At 36.3% G+C, this 20,665-nt stretch overlaps 1 protein-coding gene across 1 annotated transcript in view; it reads right to left on the reverse strand.

Annotated features, from left to right (window-relative positions):
• The window catches only part of RAB3GAP1 (RAB3 GTPase activating protein catalytic subunit 1), a 102,323-nt gene extending 82,827 nt beyond the window's left edge, over positions 1-19,496 (reverse strand). The window contains exons 1-3 of the mRNA XM_027835611.1: positions 19,437-19,496; positions 19,268-19,323; positions 14,271-14,346 (exon numbers count right to left, since the gene is read on the reverse strand). Coding sequence (XP_027691412.1) covers positions 14,271-14,346; positions 19,268-19,323; positions 19,437-19,454 — 150 coding nt within the window. The 5' untranslated portion in view covers positions 19,455-19,496. The remainder of the gene's footprint in view (positions 1-14,270; positions 14,347-19,267; positions 19,324-19,436) is intronic.
• Positions 19,497-20,665: the final 1,169 nt, after the last annotated feature.

The raw sequence follows: 20,665 nt of genomic DNA on the forward strand, positions 1-20,665 counted from the left end.
ACAATATCTATAGTATGTACATTGTTTCTACCCTTCTCCCAGATAAGCTCCTTGAAAGAATGTATTATGTTAAGGGCTTGGAATATGATATTCCAGAGGGCAAAAGAGCAGGATTACAACCAAGAATCACCTACCCAGAAAAACTGAACATAACCCTTCAGGGGGAAAACTGGACATTCAATGAAACAGAGGGCTTTCAAGTATTCCTGATGGAAAGACTGGAGCTGAATAGAAAATTTTACTTTCAAATCCAAGACTCAAAAGAAGCATAAAAAGGTAAACTAGAAAGAGAAAAAATAAGGGATTCAATAAGGTTAAATGGTTTTCATTCCTACACAGGAAAATGATCGTAATTCCTAAAAATGTTCTCATTATTATGGTAGTCAGAAGAAGTATACATAGACAGAGGGCACAGTTATGAGTTTAACATGATAGGATAATTATCTAAAAACTGAAATTAAGGGAATGCACTGGAAGAAGGGGAAAGAGACAGGTAGAAGGAGGTAAACTATCTGACATAAAAGAGGCCCAAAAAATATTTTACAGTAGAGGGGAAGATGAGGGAGGGGAGGAGGTCTACATGAACCTTACTCTCATCAGAACTGGCTCAAAGAGGGAACAACATATGCCCTCAGTTGGGTGTAGAAATCTATCTTACCATACAGGACAGTAGGATGGGAAGGGGATAAGAAAAGGGGGGTGGGGGGTGGAAGGGAAGCTGATAGCAGGGAGGGCAGATTAGGGGAGGTAAAAGTCAGAAGCAAAATATTTTTGAGAATGGACAGGGTAAGAGGAGAGAGAGTAGGATAAACAGGGGGAAAATAGGATGGAGGGAAATATATAGTAATCATTACTGTGGAAAAAAAATTTTTTTTACAGCAAGTTTCTCTAAGACCTGTCATTTCTCATTGTCATTTGTCATTTCTCACATATTTAGAAAACTGAGACAAATTTATAGAAATAAGAGCCATTACTCAATTGATAAATGGTCAAAGGATATGAACAGGCAGTTTTCAGACAAAGTAATCAAAACTATCTATAATTATATGAAAAAATGCTTTAAATCACTTGATTAGAGAAATACAAATTAAAACAACTCAGCTACCACAACACACCTATCCTATTGGCTAAAATGAAAGAAAAGGAAAATGATATACATTGGAGAGGAAAAGGGAAAAATAAAACACTAATGCACTGTTGGTGAAGTTGTACACTGATCCAACCATTCTGAAGAACAATTTGGAACTATGCCCAAAGGGCTATAAAACCATGTGTATCCTTTGATCCAGTAATACCACTACTAGGTCTATATCCCAAAGAGATAAAAAATAAAAATATGTACAAAAATATTTATAGCAGCTCTTTAGCGGAGGCAAAGAAATGAAAATTGAGGGAATGTCCATCAACTGGAGAATGACTGCACAAGTTGTTGCATATGATTGTGATGGAATACTATTGTGCTATAAGAAATGATGAGCAGGATGCTCTCGGAAAAACCTGGAAAGACTCACATGAACTGATGCAAAGGGAAATGAGCAGAACCAGGAGAATATTGTACACAGTAACAGCAATGTTGTATGATGATCTAATATGAGTAACACAGCTATTCTCAGCAATATAATGATCCAAGACAGTTCTGAAGGACTTATGATGAAAGGTGCTTTCTACACCAGAGAAAGAACTGGTAGAGCCTAAATACATATTGAAGATACTTTTTCTTTACTTTCCTTGGGAGAAGTTGGGGAGGGGGAGGAGAGAGGGTCATCTGTGTTTTCTTTCACAGCATGACTTACATGGAAATGTGTTTCACGTGATTACACTTGTAATTTCTCAAGTCCTATCTACTCTAACACCACAGTATCTCCTGCATCCATGTCCTTTTTTTAAATTACCATTGATACTGCCCTAATACACATCTTGACTAGCACTTGCATAGATTATTGTAACAATCTAACCCTGTTTCTAGCCTAAACTCCCTCCTCCAATCCAAGGACTCCAAGTTTATGAACCCAAGTTACTGGGACAATGGTGGTACCTTCCAGAGAAAAACCCAAGTTTGGAAGACGGAAAGCTTAAAGGGGAAAGATGAGATCTAACTGGGCCACACTGAGTTGAGGCTTAGTTGAACAAGAGAGAAGAGACAGTGATGAAGGATTTGAATTTATGAAACATTAGGGGTGCAAATTGAGGTGAACTGATCTCATTGGAACTGATGAGATCATCAAAGAAAAGTGTAGTGAAAAGTTGGTCCAAAGAAGAGGTTTGAGAATTATGCACACTTTAGGGGCTGAGACAGGTAAAAAACTAACAAAGATGTCTGAGAGGGAATGACGGGTCAGAAAGATAGGAGGAAAAATAGAAGAGAATAGTGTCAAAAGCTGCAGATGTCAAGGAATTTGAAGTCTGAGAAAGGGCTATTAGAGTTAGTAGCTAAGAGAATACTAACAACCTTGAGGAAAGCAGTTTCAGTAGACTGGTGGTCAGAAGCCTTACCTATAAGGAGTTGAGTTTAAGGTGACTAGTGGTGAGAAAGTGGAAGCAGAACCAACTTTTTCTAGGGGCTTGGCAGTGAATGAGGAAAGAGAAAAAGGATGGCAACTTAAGGAAATGGAAAGGTTAAGTAAGGGTTTTTTTTAAGGTTAGAGGAGGCATATCCAGAGGGAACAATGAATAGTGTCTGGAGCACAGGTATTTGATGAAGACAACTAATAGAAAATAAGAATAAGGGTAGGGAGTAGACTGTGAAGGCCTCAAGGCTAGACTAAGATTTTAGACTTTATCCTATCAAACATCTAGGTCAAAGGTTTCTGAGCAGAAGAGATACAATGAAAACTGTATCAGGAAGATTAAACTGACAGTAAGTGAATTGAGAAGAGAGAGAACGGAAGTGAAAAATCCAGTTTATAGGCTTCTTTTATAGGCATAAACTTTTTGTCATAGCAAAGGAATGGAAACAACATAAAATGTCCATTAAATTGGGTGATGGCTAAATTGGGTGAAAATAATGATAGTGTTGTACCATAAGAAACAATGAACGTGTTGAATTCAGAGAAGTATGGGAAAACTTATGTGAACAAATACAGATTTAAGTATCAGAGTCAGGAAAATAATATACACAATGAAAATAGAAATGGAAAGAAAAAAGAAATAAAAGAAAAAGAATGTAAATATGTAATAATAATGGCCAACCCTGACCTACAGAAGAGATGAGAAAATGCCAGTCTTTTTCTCTTTTAGAAGTGGGGACTATGGATGGGGACTATATCATATACTGGTGGACTGAAGTGACAGGCTGGTTAGGTTTGCTGACCTTTTTTTTTTTTGTTACAAATGATGGATCACTGGATAAGGGAATAGGAAAGAACATTCAGAGATAGGGGTAATACAAAAATAAAAGATATCAATAAAAATTTTAAAAAAATAATCCAGGCATCAGTTAATAAGGTCTAGAATTAAGACAGCGTGAGAGGCATACTACCACTCTAAATATCACCTATCAATAACATCTGTACATAATTTCACATTTTTGTTGTTGTATGGTCAAGTCATGTCCAAGTCTTTGTGACTACATTTGGGGTTTTCTTGGCGAAGGTACTGGAGTTGTTTGCCATTTCTTTCTCCAGCTCATTTCATGGGCAAACAGGGTTAAGTAACTTGCCTAGGGTCACCTGGTTAAGTTTCTGAGGCCAGATTTGAACTCAGGAAGATGAGTCCCTGGCATTCCACCCACTGTGCCACCTAGCTGCCCCTTTACTTTCCCATAGTTATATATAAAAAATAGCTCAACACAAAATTATCAATGCCTGAGTAACAAGATTACAACTATAGCAATAACTATAGAAATGGCGACAAAGTCAAGGTAGTAATCAAAAGAAACTAGTCCTCAGAGCAGAGTCTAGAGCTTGGGCAGCTAGAGAACTAAAACAGGACAAAATTACCCATAGCAGAAGTACTAGAGTAGGTCAAACTAATGAAAGCACTTAGGACTATCTAGAAGTAGAAGAGACCTTAGTCATCATCAATCTAGTTCAGCAGTTCTCAAACTTTTTGGTCTCAGGACCCCTTTACACTCTTAAAAGTGACGGTGAGGACCTCAAAGAGCTTTGTTTATGTAGGCTATATCTATTGATACTTATCATATTAGAAATTAAAAACATTTTAATTTAACTATTAAAATAGTTTTCATCTCATGACTGCCATGAAAGGCTCTCAGGGGCCCCTTTTGGTCCCTCTAAGAACCACTGATTTAGCCCAACCTCTTCATCTTTCACAGCTAAGGAAACTGGTACAGAGGGAAAGTGACTTGTTATACTGGTATTAAGAAGCAGAGTTAATAATTAAACTTGCCTTCCAGTTCCCCTGGCCACCATTTCCTTATACATGTTGTTTCCCCCTATTACAACGTAAGTTCCATGAGAGCAGGGACTGTCTTGATTATTACATTTGTATCCCCAGTGCTTAGCAGTACCTGACACATAACGCTTTTTAATGCATTCATTCATTCACTCCTATTTTCAAGCCTGCATCAGACATTTTTCCCTTAGTTTAATCTAAACAATTATATTAAATGCTTAACTAAGTAAATATAATCACAGGCTGTTCCTTACTTAATAACTACCAAGACAGACGAGTTGCCATTACTGACCTTGCCACTACTCTAGTAGCTGCACCTCCAGCCCCTCATTCTTTCTGAATGCAGATATAACCTGAGTGTCACCAAGGTACACAGTGGTGCAGCTGGGAGGGGAGGGGGTAAACAAAGGCCAAGTAGTAAAAAACCCTAAGACTTTTAGAGAAACCTCTAGGTTCAGAAGTGAAAACACTGAAAAGTAAAAGCATCCTGAGAAGTTTCCCTCCTGTATCAATCCTTTAAATAAGGCCAGTCAGTAAAATATAATGAATGAAGCATTAAATCTAGAGTCAGGATAATTGCATTCCAACTCATCTTTAAACTATAAGCCAGTGGAATTAACTTCGATTCCTAGCAGAAATCTAGAATGCATTATAAAACACCTAGTCATCACAGAGGGCCAACATGGCTTAATCAATAAATAGTTATGCCAATTTAACCTCCATTTGATTTTTGACGGCTCTTTTGTTATTGAACTGGCAGTTCAAAGTAATATCAGAGAGAGAGTTTAGCTCAATTTTGGCATAGTATTTTGGAAAGTCTCTCATCTTATTCTTACAGAAAAAGTAATGTGTGTCCTAGACAATAGTATAAAAACGATTTGGAACTGGTCACATGGCTGGAACGAAAGAGTTACCATTAATGGTTCAACTTGGAACATCTCTTTACAGGTCTTCAAAGTGGGTGACAATTTGTCTTGCATATTACATATAGGACATTTGTGCAGGTATGGGTTGGAATAGACTGCATCTGAGTTCCTTTGTAACTCTAAGATTCTTTAATTTGATAATTTCTAAGGTTCTTTCCCAGTTTTAAATCCTATCATCCAAGACTATTTGATAGCCTCTGTACGCCAAATTACTTCTCATTACAGTCTCAATTTTTTACTTCATTTTTGTTACATGTGAAAAATTCTATCAGATTTATTGGGGTTAACAAGAGGTTGGTCCTATTATTAAATTCTCTCCTGAAGTTAAGCAGCTGCCATACATGAAACCTTTGTATAAATTAGTTTTATCAGAAAACTTTCCTCCTAACAACTAGAAGAAATCATCAGCCCTGAGAAAATGGAATTTTGAGTGGAAGAAAAAGAAACAATTTGAGAAGGAAAAAAGATTACAGTAGCTAGGGCAGGGAAAGACTCAAGTTGCCACCGAATTAAATTTTGATAACAATGAACCTTGCTACTGGGAAAAAGGAAGCTTTTCTTCCCTTTCTTCTTCTCTGTCCCACATGTCTACCCTCTAACTAACTTTCAAAAATGCTGTGTTCTGAAAGTTAATCAGAAAATCAGCTATCTGAAATTTGGACTTTCTCCAAGTTAAGTTCTCAGGTTAGGCTACAAAATAATAGAGTACTAATATTACTATAGAAACAAAATATCTTTTTTAATAGTTACTACAAAAGAATTGAGGATTTCCAACTTGTAATTCTTTTTTTAAAATTTTATTGATGTTTTGATTTTACCTTTACAAATATTTACAGATTAATCCCACATTTTGAGAGGTCTCTTATAACAAAATAAAACAAGTAAAAGTAGTGATAAAACAATCTCATCTGAAAGTGCACACATTCTATAACGGGAGCAAGCCCCCAATCTTTCTATTTTTTACTTAACAGAATCTATTTTCTTTCCTTCCTATGTCCCCAACCCATTAATTTTTTTTTCTTTTAACAAATATGCAGTCAAGCAAAACAAATTCCCTCAATGGCTGTGTGTGCACGTGTGCACATGTGCACGTGTCTTCTATACTCTAAATGTCACCTCTATAATGTATTATCATGTTTCCATAATCAGTTCTGGAATCATGAAAGATCTTTGTACTGACCATAGTTCTTAAAGCTTTCAACATTGTTTATTTTAGTGGTGGTATATAAATTGCTCTCTTGGTTCTGCTCATTTCATTCTTTGTCAGTTCATAAAAGACTTTGCAATCATTTTTATATTAATGTTATAATATGAATTGGTCTTTTGCTTATTTCACTCTGCATCAGTTCACATAAATTTAAATCTTTCAATAATCAGCTCTTTCATCATTTCTTACAGTATAACAGCACCCCATCATATTCATATACCACAATTTATTTGGCCATTCTTGAATTGATAGGCATCCCTATAGTTTCCAGCTCTGGGTTTTTTGCCACTACAAAAAGAACTGTTATAAATATTTTTGTACATAAAGGATAGTTTCTTCTTTATTTGATCTCTTTCAGGTACAGATCTAGCAGTAATACAGATGAAACAAAGGATGTGCACTCTTTAGTAACTTTTAGTGTATAATTACAAACTGCTTTATCAGATGGATATACCCATTCACAGTACCACCAATAGTGCATCAATGTGTGTTTTCCCATAGCCCTTCCAAAATTTCTTTGCCACTCTGATGGATGTGAGGCTGGATCTCAGAATTGATTTTAATTTGTTTCTCTAATTAGTGATTGGAAGTATTTTTTCATATAGCTATCATCTGGGTTTCTGTCGTTGAGTTCATATTCTTCCATTGATCAATTGAGGAATGGCTATTTTTCTCATATAACTGAATCTGTTCCTCAAATAATCTTGGAAATGAGATTTTTATCAGAGTTAACTATTTCCCCTTCAATCTTGGCTCTGCTAGATTTGTTTGTACAAAAACTTCTCAATTCTATGTAATCACAATTATCCATTTTATCTGTGATCCTCTCAATCCCTTGTTTCGTAATAAACTTTTCTCCTATCCAAAGATCTGATAACTTTTTCCTTGTTTCTCTAATTTTTGATGTGACCTTATATGTATCCATTTGGAGCTTATTTTAGAATAAGTGTGAAGTATTATTGGTCTAAATCTAAATATCACTGTACAACTTTCCCAGCAGTTTTTGTCAAAAAGTGAGTCTTCATCCTAGCAGCTGGTGTTGTTGTGTTTAAGTAAATACTAAGGTATTAGACATATTTTGCTTCTGTAAGTGGTACACTTAATCTGTTCCACTGCATCAATTTATTTTTAATCAGTACCAATTCTTTGAATAATTATTGCTTTGTAGTATAGTTTGGTGCAATGAATATGTGCTTGGACAGAATTTGGGAGATAGTGGATGACAGAAGGGCCCGGTGTGCTATGGTCCACCCTGTGTGCCAGGGTCACAAAGAGTCGGATGTGACAGAACTGGACAACAGTGTAGTTTGACAGCTGGCGCTACTAGGCTCCCTTTACATTTCTTTTCATTTCTCTTGATATTCTTGATTTTTTAAATCCATATAAATATGTTATTAATTTTCTTAGTTCTATAGAGAAATTCTTTGGCAGTTTGGTATGGTATTGAATAAGCAAATTAATTGAGGTAATAGTGTCATTTTTATTGTATAGGATCATCCTACCCATAACCAATTAATATTTTTCCATTTATTTATGCTTTTCTGTAAATGGTTGTCATACTTGTATCTATGTAGTTCTTTTATTTACCTTGGAAAGTAGACTCCCAAGTATTTTATATATTTCCTGTAATAATTTTAAATCAAGTTTCTCTTTTTATTTCTTCCTGCTAGTTTTTATTGGCATTATATAGAAATGCTGATGATCTGTGTAGATTTCCATTATATTAGACAAGTCTGAGGAAGCTATTATTTCAGTTAACTTTAGTTGACCATTTCATATTCTTTAAGTATTCCATCTTATCTGCCAAAAGTGATAATTTTGTTATCATCTTTACCCATGGTTATTCCCTCATTTCCTTTTTCTTGTCTTATTGCTATAGCCAGTATTTCTTGTACTATATCAAACAGAAGAGGTGACAAGGAATATCCTTATTTCACCTGTGAATTTATTGGAAAGGATTCCAGCTTATTTAAAAAAAAAAACTGGGACCAGATTTACAAGTGAATTCTATAGAACATTCAAAGAATTCATCTTAATAGTACATAAATTGTTTGCAAAAATGGCAAAAGAAGAGATCCTACCAAATTTCCTTCTATGATACAGTTACAGTCTTTATTCATAAACCAGGGAAGAAAACTATAGATTTGTAATGAATATAGAGGCAAAATTTTAAATAAAATATTAGCTAAAGAGATTAAAACAACATATCACAAAGATCATATACTATGACCAGGATGGGTTCATACTAGGAATTCAGGATTAATTTAGTATTAGGAAAATGATGAACTTAGACAACCATATGAATAACAAGATAACCAAAAAAGTGATTATATCAAAAGATGAAGAAAAAGCTTTTGAAAATACAAGATCCATTTCTATTACAAACACCAACTTTCAATTCCAGAATCACATTTCCTTCTGCTATAGCCTCAGCAATTGGAGCTGGGATTCTTCCAGTTCCAGATAGCTTTCTTGGAAGGATAAAGTAGGCGGAACACAGAGATATCACTATTAAGCCTATACCTCAAAAAGATCAAAGGAGGAGCAAAATACCTATAAGACATACAAAAACATAGCAACTCCTTTTTTGCGTGTGTGGCAAAGACCTCGAAATTAAGGCGGTCAATTTTGACAGCAAGCCAGGATCAGCTCCAGCCACTAGCAAGTGTGAAGGGTAATAGCTCTAACAGAGTTAGATTAATTTTGGCAGAAATGTAAGTAAAAGAAAACAGACAGCAACAGGGAAAAGAAAGTATTTTTTGGTCATACCAATCAGGAAGGTGAACTCCCAGGTAGATTAGCTATTCTTTTCTAAGAAATGTTTCTAAGGGGCAGCTAGGTGGCGCAATGGATAGAGCACCAGCCCTGAAGTCAGGAGGACCTGAGTTCAAATGCGACCTCAGACCAAACACTTGACAGTTACTAGCTGTGTAACCCTGGGCAAGTCACTTAACCCCAATTGCCTAAAAAAATAAAAATAAAAATAAATGTTTTTAAGTTATGGACTGCTTGTATAGGCAAAACCTATTTTTGTAGCCTAACCTAAACATCATTTTTAACATTGGAAAAATTTATCCCAAGTCAGAATCAGATAATTTGAAAGTTGGAAGGGACCATAACAGCCATCGAGTAGAATACAAACCACTTATAAGTTAGAGACTGCCCCGAATATATAATCCAGTATAATATTCTTACCAAACAAAATGTAGAAAATGAAAGCCAAAAGTGGAAAATAAAAGTCATAAGGAAATAAAGCACTGCCTACCATTGTTTTTAATGAAATCAAAATGTAAAAATGTTTCAGCACAAAATACTGATTTTAAAACGCACCTGAGCAAAGAGGATATGTCACTTTTAGAGCATGTTTTGGAAAAAGAAAATAACCTTATTAGGTCTCCCACTATGTATGTTTTTTTTAAAAATTTAAGTGTCTATTATGTATGTCTATTATATATAGATGGCCTCCCTTTGAAGAACACCTTAAGAAATTATCAAGAACCCCTATGACTGAAAAGTGAAATGACTAGTTATATAGGGACAATGAGACAGTTGAAGCGGTACATTTGAGAAATGAAAATAAAGGAAAACCTCCAGTATATTACTTGGATGAACTCTGACAGATTTACAGAAAGGCAAGAATTCGTTCATTCATTATTTCAAAAAGCACTGATTAAGCACCTACTATATGTTGGACACTGTGCTACTGGGAAAACAATAGACAAAAAAGAAAACTTCCAAAATTCAATCGATAGGGAACAAGTACAGAGATAAAAATCTCAAAGGATGAAAAGAAATGGCAGGGCTGTAGTCTTCACAGGTGAAAGTGAAATCACGAACACCGATTTCAGCATCATGGTATGATACAATCAATTGATTTTTAAGTGCTTAATCAGACACTCACTGAAGAACCTAACCTACCTAAACTATTAGGCCAGAGAAATCCCCAAAGTAAGGTAGTTCCTAAAGATATTAATTACTTTGGGCAGCAGAGCAACAAATCGGGAACTAAATTATACTTTACCAGAGATTCTTAAACTTTTTCCACTTGCAACTCTTTCACCGCTTCTTAAACTGTGGGTCGCAACCCCATGTGTATAAGAACCATTATATTTAGTCTCTCCCACCAACTGTTTAGCCCTCCATTGTAGCTCTCAGAAGTCCTGAACTCAAATCCTAACTTGTTCAATTACTACCTTGCAAGTTTAGACAAAGTTACTTCATTTCTATGACACTTTCCTCATAGGTAAAATGAAAGGGTTAGACTGGATCATCTTAAGGTACATGGCTCCAAAACATGGAAGAGGAACTGAGAGTGAGAGGAACAACAAGGGGAAAGGTAAAAAGGGTCTGAACCTGCAAAGCACTATACAGAAGAAATCTACTTGAAGTTTAAACAGCTAAATTATCTACAGAAACACTAAATAGTTTTATTTTGCAAAAGTTCATTAAGTAATATTTTTGTTGATACATAAGTTTCCTTTTTAAAAAAAAAGCATTTTAAATACATTAAAGGAAATACTTGAGATTACAGAGGCTGTTTCTCTAAATTATGTTTTGCTTTATTTAAGAATTTTAGAACAAACTGCTTATAATACCAACACTTATGGCCATGGAATAAATGATAACAGTGATCATAGCTAACATTTATATAGCACTATGTGACCAGCAATGTGTTATTAAGTGCTTTAAAATTACTGTCTCATTTGACCCTCATAGCACTATGCTATTATTATCTCCATTTTACAGATGAGGAAACTGAGGCAGAGAGGGGTTATAAATTACTTGCCCCAGGGTCACAAAGCTAAAAAGTGAGGTAGAATTTCCTGACTCCAAGGCCCACTATGCTATCTAGCTGCCAAAAATCCATTGCAAATTAACAGACATGCTCAAATTTTTCTCTGAAATTAACTTGCCAAAGCTTTAGTTACTACTTAAAAGAGTAAAATTAATAAAAATGACAATAAATTCACATTGCTTACTCAATTTGCACAACAAAGGTACTCTTTAAAAAGCTCTATTTAACTTAATCCTGCTGTCCCTTTGATTTTTATTATCTCTACCTCTGATTGGTCTTCAAGTTTTTCTATCCTCCAATTCTCTACTTCATGATAGACTAGCCACATCAAATGAGCCATAAACCAACATCTAATCCTCCTGTAGATTATAGTTATAGGAACAAAAATTTATTTTGTAACACAACTAATCAACCCCTTAACTTTCTATTTTGTCACTTACTTCTGGGTTTCCTCAAAGCAAGGTAAACCTATAATTCGAATTTATTTTTAATCTGTCATTATTTCTATGAGATTCTAAATTCTACGGTAAATATCAACACAACGCATTTAATGAGTATGAAAAATATGTATTCATTTTAACTTTTTATTTATGTTATCTTCCTAATACTAATTATTCTCTCCCTATAAATTTTTTTCAGTGAGATTTAAAATGTAGAAACATTGACTCAACCATAGCTGATTCTCCTTTGCATGCTTCAGATTTAACAGCTCATAAAAATTACTTTAAAGAAATATGTGTGTATATATACATATATATGTGTACTACATATACATATATAAAACCATGTAGTTATAGGACTAAAAGGTTATCTGTAAATGTTAGTTTCAATTTACCCAGGGTCATATCTATACCATCACGGACAGATGAGATTCTGTCCTTTTTTAATGATTTTGAGAGGAAAATTCCAAAGTTTCCCTTACAGAATTTTACTAGCACTTAAAACTTGTCTCTGAATAAGCTTTTATCTAACCTAAATCCATTAAACTGTAGTTTAAATTAAACTTTCTTTAAATTCATCCTCAAAAGGAGTAAGAACCAATGTCTCTGTCTCTCTCTCTAGCTCTAGAATATGAGTTACTTCACTATCCTTTCTCCATTCAATCCATCACTGAACTTCATGAAGCTTTTCTGAAACTTCACTGAGTCTTCCATTACCCTCTCAATTTATGAAGCCCAAAACAGGTCTTAGTAGCATAAGCATCTAAATTGGTATTAAACTTTTTTGTCATGGACCTTTTTGGCAGTCTGGTAAAATTTATGGATGCCTTCTCAGAATGGTTAATAAAAAAAATTTCATAACTGAAGGAAAGGCTAAATTTCAGCTAGAGGTCAGTGAAAATGAACTAATTTTTTCCCCATTACAGTTCCAGACTCCATGAAATCTATCCAGGTGACTACAGACTCTAGGTTAAGTAGCTTTGGTCTAAATAGTATTGAGTATAATTAAAGAGCCTACAAATATTCGACTTGCCTTTCTCTGCTTTTGCTTGAATATGAGTGATTAATGTCTACAATTCACACCCTGGTCATATGTAATTTAATCTCTTTTATTGGTACACACTTAAAACTTTCTGAATGTGTTTAAATAGTTAAAATTTGATATTAGGTTTACATTGCAGAGTTTTAAGGAAATTTTAAAATTTATGCCACAATTTGAAGACATTCTTTATGGCACACCACCTTACTCTACATGTCAACTAAATTTGTTCCAAAGGGTCAATTCTTTAAATTATTTAAAACTCTTTACTAAGTATTATTTTTCTGCTCCAGTTCATGTGGTGACAGAGGAAATACAGCATTTGAAGCTTTCAAAGAGTTTTACAACATCTTAAAGCACTAGAGTCCTCAATAAGGCACTAAAACTAACCTCATAACCAAAACATGAACATTAATTTATTACATTTAAGATATTTGCCCAAGAGGTTAAGCATCTTAAGTAGTCTAATCTACTTATATTAGGAAATCTATCTGAAATTCAAACAGCTAAAATCTCCATGGAGATATAAGCAGTTTTCTTTTATAATAGTTTACATAATCTCTATGTTAATGTAATTTTTCTTAAAAATAAATGTATTTTAAACACAACACTAAAAAGAAGGTACTTAAGGTAGGAAAGGCTATCTTCTCTAAATTCTACTTATTGCTATAAAATAAAAATTTTATAAGAAACTTTTGTTCTGCCTGTAAAAGGTGTTATTGATCTGCAGAAAACCTAGCTTTGCTTACCTATCTTCTTAACTGAGGTGTGGACTGCTAAATACTTTTAAATTTTTTTAAACTTTATTTTCAGTTCTACATTTTCTCCCTCCCTTCACCTCCGCTATAAAGTAGTTTTTCCACTATAGAACTTAGTTCTTAATTCTCACACTCTCAAATACACATAAAAGATGGAATCTATATAGAGCTTTAAGGTTTACAAGGTACTTTACGTATTTTATTTCACTTGATTCTCACAACTCTGTGAATTATGTGCTATTATTATCTGTATTTTACAAAAGGAGAAAACGAAGTTTAGAGAGTAAGTTAGTTTGCCCAGGGTCACAAAGCTAGAAACGCCTGAATACATCAAAATAGTCAATGAGTAAATAGTCAAACAAAAAGCTCAGTCCTAAAAACTGTTAAGTGCCTTTACTTAATTAAACTAATGAAAGCACTCTGATGAATATATCCCTAATATCCAGTAGAGAAAACAGAGGAATGAAGTCTTTACTATTTTTCTCCACATCGAAAGTTAAGGAAGCAAAAAAAAAATCACCCACAAACTCTTGCATTCTGTATAAACCTTTATTTTTTTAATGTTTCACAAGCACTTAACATGTATTTTTTGGGGAGAGATTTAAATATGACTATAATCAATTACCATTAGGAAATGTTTAGAGGAGATTACACATAACTTTAAATAGCTTAAACTTTAAAGATACAAAGGATTATTTTGACAAATGACAATTTAAAAAGTGCTTTTTAATATGGCAAATAGCAAATCTGACCTTTTCAAGTGGCTTTCCCATTGAGTTTCCAATTAGTTTCCAGTCATTCAAAACTTCTTCAACTTTTGAAATAAACCTAGGAGGGAAAAAAAATACTTTCCAAACATGTCAACCCAGAATACTTTATTCTGCTTTAAAAAGAGAAAGAATTCTTAAATTAAGATACCATTTAGTTACCTAAAAAAGAGTCTAATCCTGTTATCCTGACTAAAGGATGAGGAAAATGGGCCATAAAGATATTAAACAAATTCCCCTAAACCACTAATTCTTAGATCCTTGGTTTCTACTGCATTGCTAAGCCTACCTAAAGTATTCCTTTCTCATAGAAACAAAAATGAAAGAATAATCTACTTATCTTTTCAAGAACCAATGATCAATTTACTGAGATCTCCCTTATTAATCTCAGCTTCACAATTAACCTCAGTGTGTGTGTGTGTTTGAGAGAGAGAGAAAAGAGAAAAAGAAAGATAGAGACAGAGAGAGACAGAGAGAGAGAGAGAGAGAGAGAGAGAGAGAGAGAGAGAGAGAGAGAAAAGTCAATTGCCAAATCTTGTGTTTCTACAGTCACAATTTTCTCCTATCTATTTTCTTCTCACTATTCATACACATACTAGGACCTCATCACTTCTAACCTGGATCACTGCAATAGCCTAATTAGTTTTCTTTCCTCAAATCTTCCCCTATTCCAGTCCTTACTCCACACAGCTGCCAAAGTGTTCCTTACGTACAAGTCATTCTATCTCACTTCCCTACTCAAGCTCCAAAGATTGCTAACTGCCTCTGGGATAAAATATAAACTCCAGTTTGGTTTCTAAAGCCTTTTTTCAATCTGGCCCTATCTTCCCACACTCCACAGTCTAGCCAAACAGGCCCAGTCAGTTCCTCCCAAAGTTAATTTCAATTTAAACTGTATGCCTTGGATTTAAACACTGAACTACCTAACCTAATCTCAATTAACTACTAAATAACCAGATCTCCAGAAGTTAGTATTCGTTTCTGACCAGTAAGAAGCACAATATCAGCAATACCAGCAAATGGATATTGCTCTCAATACCCAAAGATCAGTGGTGGTAAATAAATTTACTTTATAAAACTGGAGCCAAATGATGATTACGAAGAATAAGATTAGGAAAAAAGTAAATGCTTTCATCAATAAAGACCTGAAAAAAGTTAAAGTTTAAACGCCCAAGCTTAGAAAAACATAAATGTTTTTCAATTGAACACGTATGATGCAATACAATGCAATATTGCATTGAGCCAAAATCTATTGTTGAGAAGAGCACAGGAGAACTGAACAAAATTATAATTTAAGACATTAAGTTTTTTACTTCAGTGAACTCTGCATGTGTGTGTACATATATATATGATTGCATTTCTGATATATGATTGCATTTCTGATATAAAGCAGTAATGAATGACAAACTCTAGGTTACAGTTTGTCACCGGAATGTAGTTGTCTCCTTGTGAAAAGATTATTGGTCATGATTAATATGTTGATTCTAAGCTCATGATTCAGGTAACTGACAAAATATAAATTGACTTCCTTCAAAACAAAGAATAACAAGCATGCAAAATAAAAATAGTGAAAAATAAATCAGAATTAATGGTATGGAAATCAATAAATGGAATAACAGTAAAAACTTTTAAAATGTCATTTATAATCATTCTAGTAGTATTTAGTTTCTGAAAAATGTAGACTATAAATTTCAAAAACAAGGGATATCTGAAAAGAAAAATGGAAAACGATTTCCTCAGTTCTTCCCCTAAAAGAAGGTATGTGCTTCTATTTAACCTTTAAAAAAATACATACTCAACAACCAATCAAGAAGCATTAAGTGCCCACAAGGTTTGAGGCACTATGCTAAATTCTAAGGCATATATTTCCTATAAGGGTTTTTTGGGTTTTTTTTGGGAGGGGGCCTAGGCAATGGGGTTAAGTGACTTGCCCAGGGTCGCAGAGCTAGTAAGTAGCAAGTGTCTGAGGCTGAATTTGAACTCAGGTCCTCCTGACTCCAGGGCCAGTGCTCTATCCACTAAGGCACCCAGCTGCGAAGTCCTATAAGTTTTAAGAGGAAAATAATCACTCAAAACTTAATCTCAAGGACAGAAAAAAGTCTTTCCTTCTTAATGGACATACATTTCCTAAATATTTTAAAATTTCAATTTTATGCTAAGTTTCACTATGAAAATCAAAAGCAAATTTCCTACTATAAGCTCATAACTTAATGTCCACACTTGTAAGACAAGGTTATTTTTTTTTCCTATGTAAGTACCAAAATTGTCTAATAAATCAGCAAAGGCAATTTATAGTATATTTGCTTGGGGAAATGTTTTCATTTTTTTTAAATGACAAGTGATTTCCATTTCTAACTCTTCACCTCCAGGCCTAGACAACTTGGCATGAATATTCCATCATTTTAAATTCAACTTAAAATCTTTCCATCCTCAAGCTCTTTACCAAAAGTTGCGTTTCCAACTATCACATTTTTCCATCAATGGCACCACCATTCAAGTCATGAAACCTTGGCTTCATCTTTGAGTCCTTATACTTTCAGATTCTATGACCAATCTGTAAACAATCTTTAATTCACAAACATTTAAAGTACCTGCTTTGTGTCAAACACAAACATAAAGACAAAAATTAAAGTCCCAACACTCAAGAAATGTATATTCTATTTGAGGGAAATACATTTCCCACTAGTCCATTTATCCTGCCACCTGCCTGGTACAGTTCCCCATTATGGCAACAATCTCTTGAAGCTCGTCCCCTTGCCTCTCCAGTTCCTTTCTTCCTCCAATGTAATCTTCATATCACTGAAAAATAAACTTCCTACAACACCTTTTTCATGCTATTATAGCACAGATCAAAAACCTGCAAAGACTCCCCATTGCCTATATTCTTTACATGGTTTAAAAAACCTTCTATAATCTGGTTCTACCCTATCCAACTTTATTTACCACTTCTCTCCACTAAGATAAGTTCTGTTTCAGTAAAGCAGGTGTCCTTATTACCCCATCTCCCCAAATCTCACCTTTCATCTCCTCTCCCTATCTAAATCTCATCCATTGTTCAAGACTCATCTTCATTTTTTTTTTTCTAATGACTGCAGCATATAATCATCATTTTTTTTTTTTTTTACATTTCTACTGAGCACTCCATAGTTTAAACTTACTGGCTAAAATCTGAAACTAACTTACCACCAGGTTGTTGAAAAGGTAATGAATTTTTTAGCCACATCGAGTCTCAAAGACCATCTGCTAAACTGCATTAGTAAAAAGTGAAATATTTGTATTTTACTCTAATCCCTCCAAATAGATTATAAGCTTTCGATTCTACAGATCATGCTTTGTGCTTCTTTCTTCCCTCAACATTATTTAGTGTGGGTTGGATATCCCATAAGAACTCAATAAATGAGTGATGTCTTTCTGACTTCATTTTGGAGGCATCCTATACAACATTCTAGGACGGATCTTTTGCATTTGATTCGAGACTAATGCCAGCTCACCAGTAATTTTCATTCTCTCTCCTAACCAACAGTTCTTGAAATGTTGCATGAAGATTAAAACTGAAAGCAAGTTAGGCAAAAAACCCTTTTTAAAATATATAACAGGGAACAGAGAAATTCCCTAACCTGAACCAAACCAAAGCTACTCACAAAATCAACCTTCCAAATGTTTCAATAATATAGGAGTTAGGTCCCAACTGTTTACTGGGGTTTGACATGAGCAAAAGCAAAAGGAGGAGCAGGAGCAGGAGCAGGAGCAGCAACAGCAGCAGCAGCAGCAGCAGGAAGGACAAATGTACTTTATCCATAGCTGCATGAGAACTTGAAATCAAAGGAAAGCATTCAGCAAGCAAGACTGCAGGATTTTTTTAAGGTCATTCTGAATCCCCTGAAAGGGAAAAGAAAAAAATCCAACAGTCATCTGAAGAAAGTCCACCTCCTCCTGCAAAAGGCATACCAAAAGGAAATTAAGAACAACAATAATTATATACAATTTACAAAGTACTTTCTTCACAAAAATTCTGTGAGGCAGGTACGAGAATTAACAGCCCCATTTTATACACGAGGAAACGAGGTGCAGTAACCTGCTCGGGTCACAAAGGGTTTGGATTTAAACTAAAAGTTCAGCACTCAACACACCACTCTGAAAAGCAATATGGGATTATAAATTTGAACAAAATGAGTTTTGAATGAAAAATAAAATAGCCACAGGGTAAATTACGCAACTGCAGATGTTAAAACAAGGAGAACTATGGGATAATTGATAGGCTGTAGAGGTAGGCAAGAAGGATCACACAGAGATTTAGGGCTTGAAGGAATCTTAAGAGGCATCTAGTTAACTCCACATTTTTGCAGATAAAACTACCGGGAGGTTAAGTGACTTGCTCCAGGTAATGCAAGTTAACAAGTGGGATTCCAAACTGGAAGTTCCTTCTAACTCCAATTCCTCTTCCCCGAAAGCAATAAGGGAAAGTGGCCCGACTGGAAGGGGGAGAGGGAGGCTTGGGGGGAAGGGGGTACGGGGTGAGGCGCAGCCTGGAAAGAGGAGGGTTTGGGGAGGAGGGGATGTAGGGTACAGAGGAGCAAGGTCAGGAGGGGAGTGGGGTTTGAAAGAAGGGGAGAGGCGAAGAGGGGAGGGGCAGCCCGGGAGGAGCCTGGGGCGGGGTAAAGGGGGGGAGGCAGGGGAAGAGGGGGCCGGGGGGGGGGATGGCCTTAGAGGGGCAGGGAGGGAATGACAGGTGGAGGAGAAGGGAAGGGATGACAGGGGGAGGGGCTGGAGGGAGGGGGGAGGGGGAGGAGGAGGAGATGGGGGGGGTGGGCCTGTACGGACCAGGCTGGATCGGGGCGCGCAGGGCCGGGGCTGCACAGAAGCGAGCTCCGGCCCTGCGTCGAGGCGGCAGCGGGGCCGGGGCCTCTCCTGGCCGCCGGGGGGCGCGGAGGGTGCGGGGACGGGGGGCACGAGGAAGCCGCGGGGTCGGAGCGGCGACTCACCTTTCCCACTCGGAGGCGGTGGTGAAGTCCGTGATCTCAAACACCTCGGACTCGGGCTGCGGGAAGAAAAAGACAGAGAGAGGTTGAGCCCCGGGAAGCTGACACAGCCTGGGGGGCTCGTGGAGGACAGGGGACCGAGGCGGGGGGGTAGGGGGGCCAGAGGCCTCACCTCACTGTCGGCAGCCATCTTGGGGAAGCTGTCCCGGGCCAGGCGGGGGCGGGGAGAGGAGAGACCTGGCGCAAAGGCTGCCGGGAAGGGGGCGGGAGGCTGGGCGGGAGACTGGGGCGGTTAGGGAAGAGAACAAGGTCAGACCCCGCCCCTACCCCCGCTAATTAGCAATTTGGAAAAGCTTCCATTGTGGTCAGATGGATGGGCTTGCTGTGAAAAGTGCTGCTCCGCACTGGAGGCCGAGAGTCTTCCTTAGTGCTGTCTCTGGCTGCCCCAGTCACTTATGTTTGAAGGGATTACAGATTTCAGGCCTCCCAGACCCGTGCCCATAATTTCCACATCCTGGATGGAGACAGGGATCTGCTGAGGAGGGGAGTGTGGAAGAAACGATTAGGGAGGAAACCGGAAAAGGCCATGACGAAAAGAAGTCGCTGTGCAGATCACTTCAGCTCTGTGTGCCTGACCTATAGCGAGTGCTTAATAAGGGCTTTCTAATGCTTGATTACTAAGGCCTCTTCAAGTTGGAAACTGAAGGGCAGTGGTTCTTACTGTTTGTGTGATGTGGGCATGCCACTCCCTTCAGGGTCCTCGTATTGTAAAATGAGGGGGTTGAACAGGTAGCATTTATTACCTTTGATGTATTGTTTTACTTGACAAGAATTTGTTACTTGGTACAAGCTAGAGTTCTGTCACAGTTTCTGGGACATACAAATAAAAACATGGTGCCTGTACACCACTGATGTGCTGGTAAATGTTTAAAAACCAGCTTTCTAAAATCTCCGGACACACTTTTAAGTTTAATCTGCATTATTAATATTTTCTCCATCACTTAAATCTAGACAATAAAATCATGCTCTGATTTGTGGTGTTTGATGATTTCCAGATATAAATGCTTACGCTGAAAACCATTGACTCTATATATATGTAATATATTGTATGTATTATATATATTATATATATACCTATCATATATATATATATATACACACCTATTGTACACCCAAGAATCTTCTGACTTTGCTTTGGAATTGCCTATTTGTACTGGAAACTGCTCAAAACTGTACAGAGGGATTTAACTTAGAATTATTCAACCCAAAAAATGAGTCAATTCAGTTAAAAAAGAAAAAAGTTGGTCAAACAAGTAACTTGGTGTCATTTGGAGTAAACAAAGGACTAGTTCACTGAACTTTTCACTTTTTTGGAGTAGTCTTGTGTTAAGATATAGAGTT

This window comes from Vombatus ursinus, unplaced genomic scaffold (genome assembly GCF_900497805.2).
Source record: "Vombatus ursinus unplaced genomic scaffold, bare-nosed wombat genome assembly UNPS02014816.1, whole genome shotgun sequence".
Lineage (NCBI taxonomy): Eukaryota > Metazoa > Chordata > Mammalia > Diprotodontia > Vombatidae > Vombatus > Vombatus ursinus.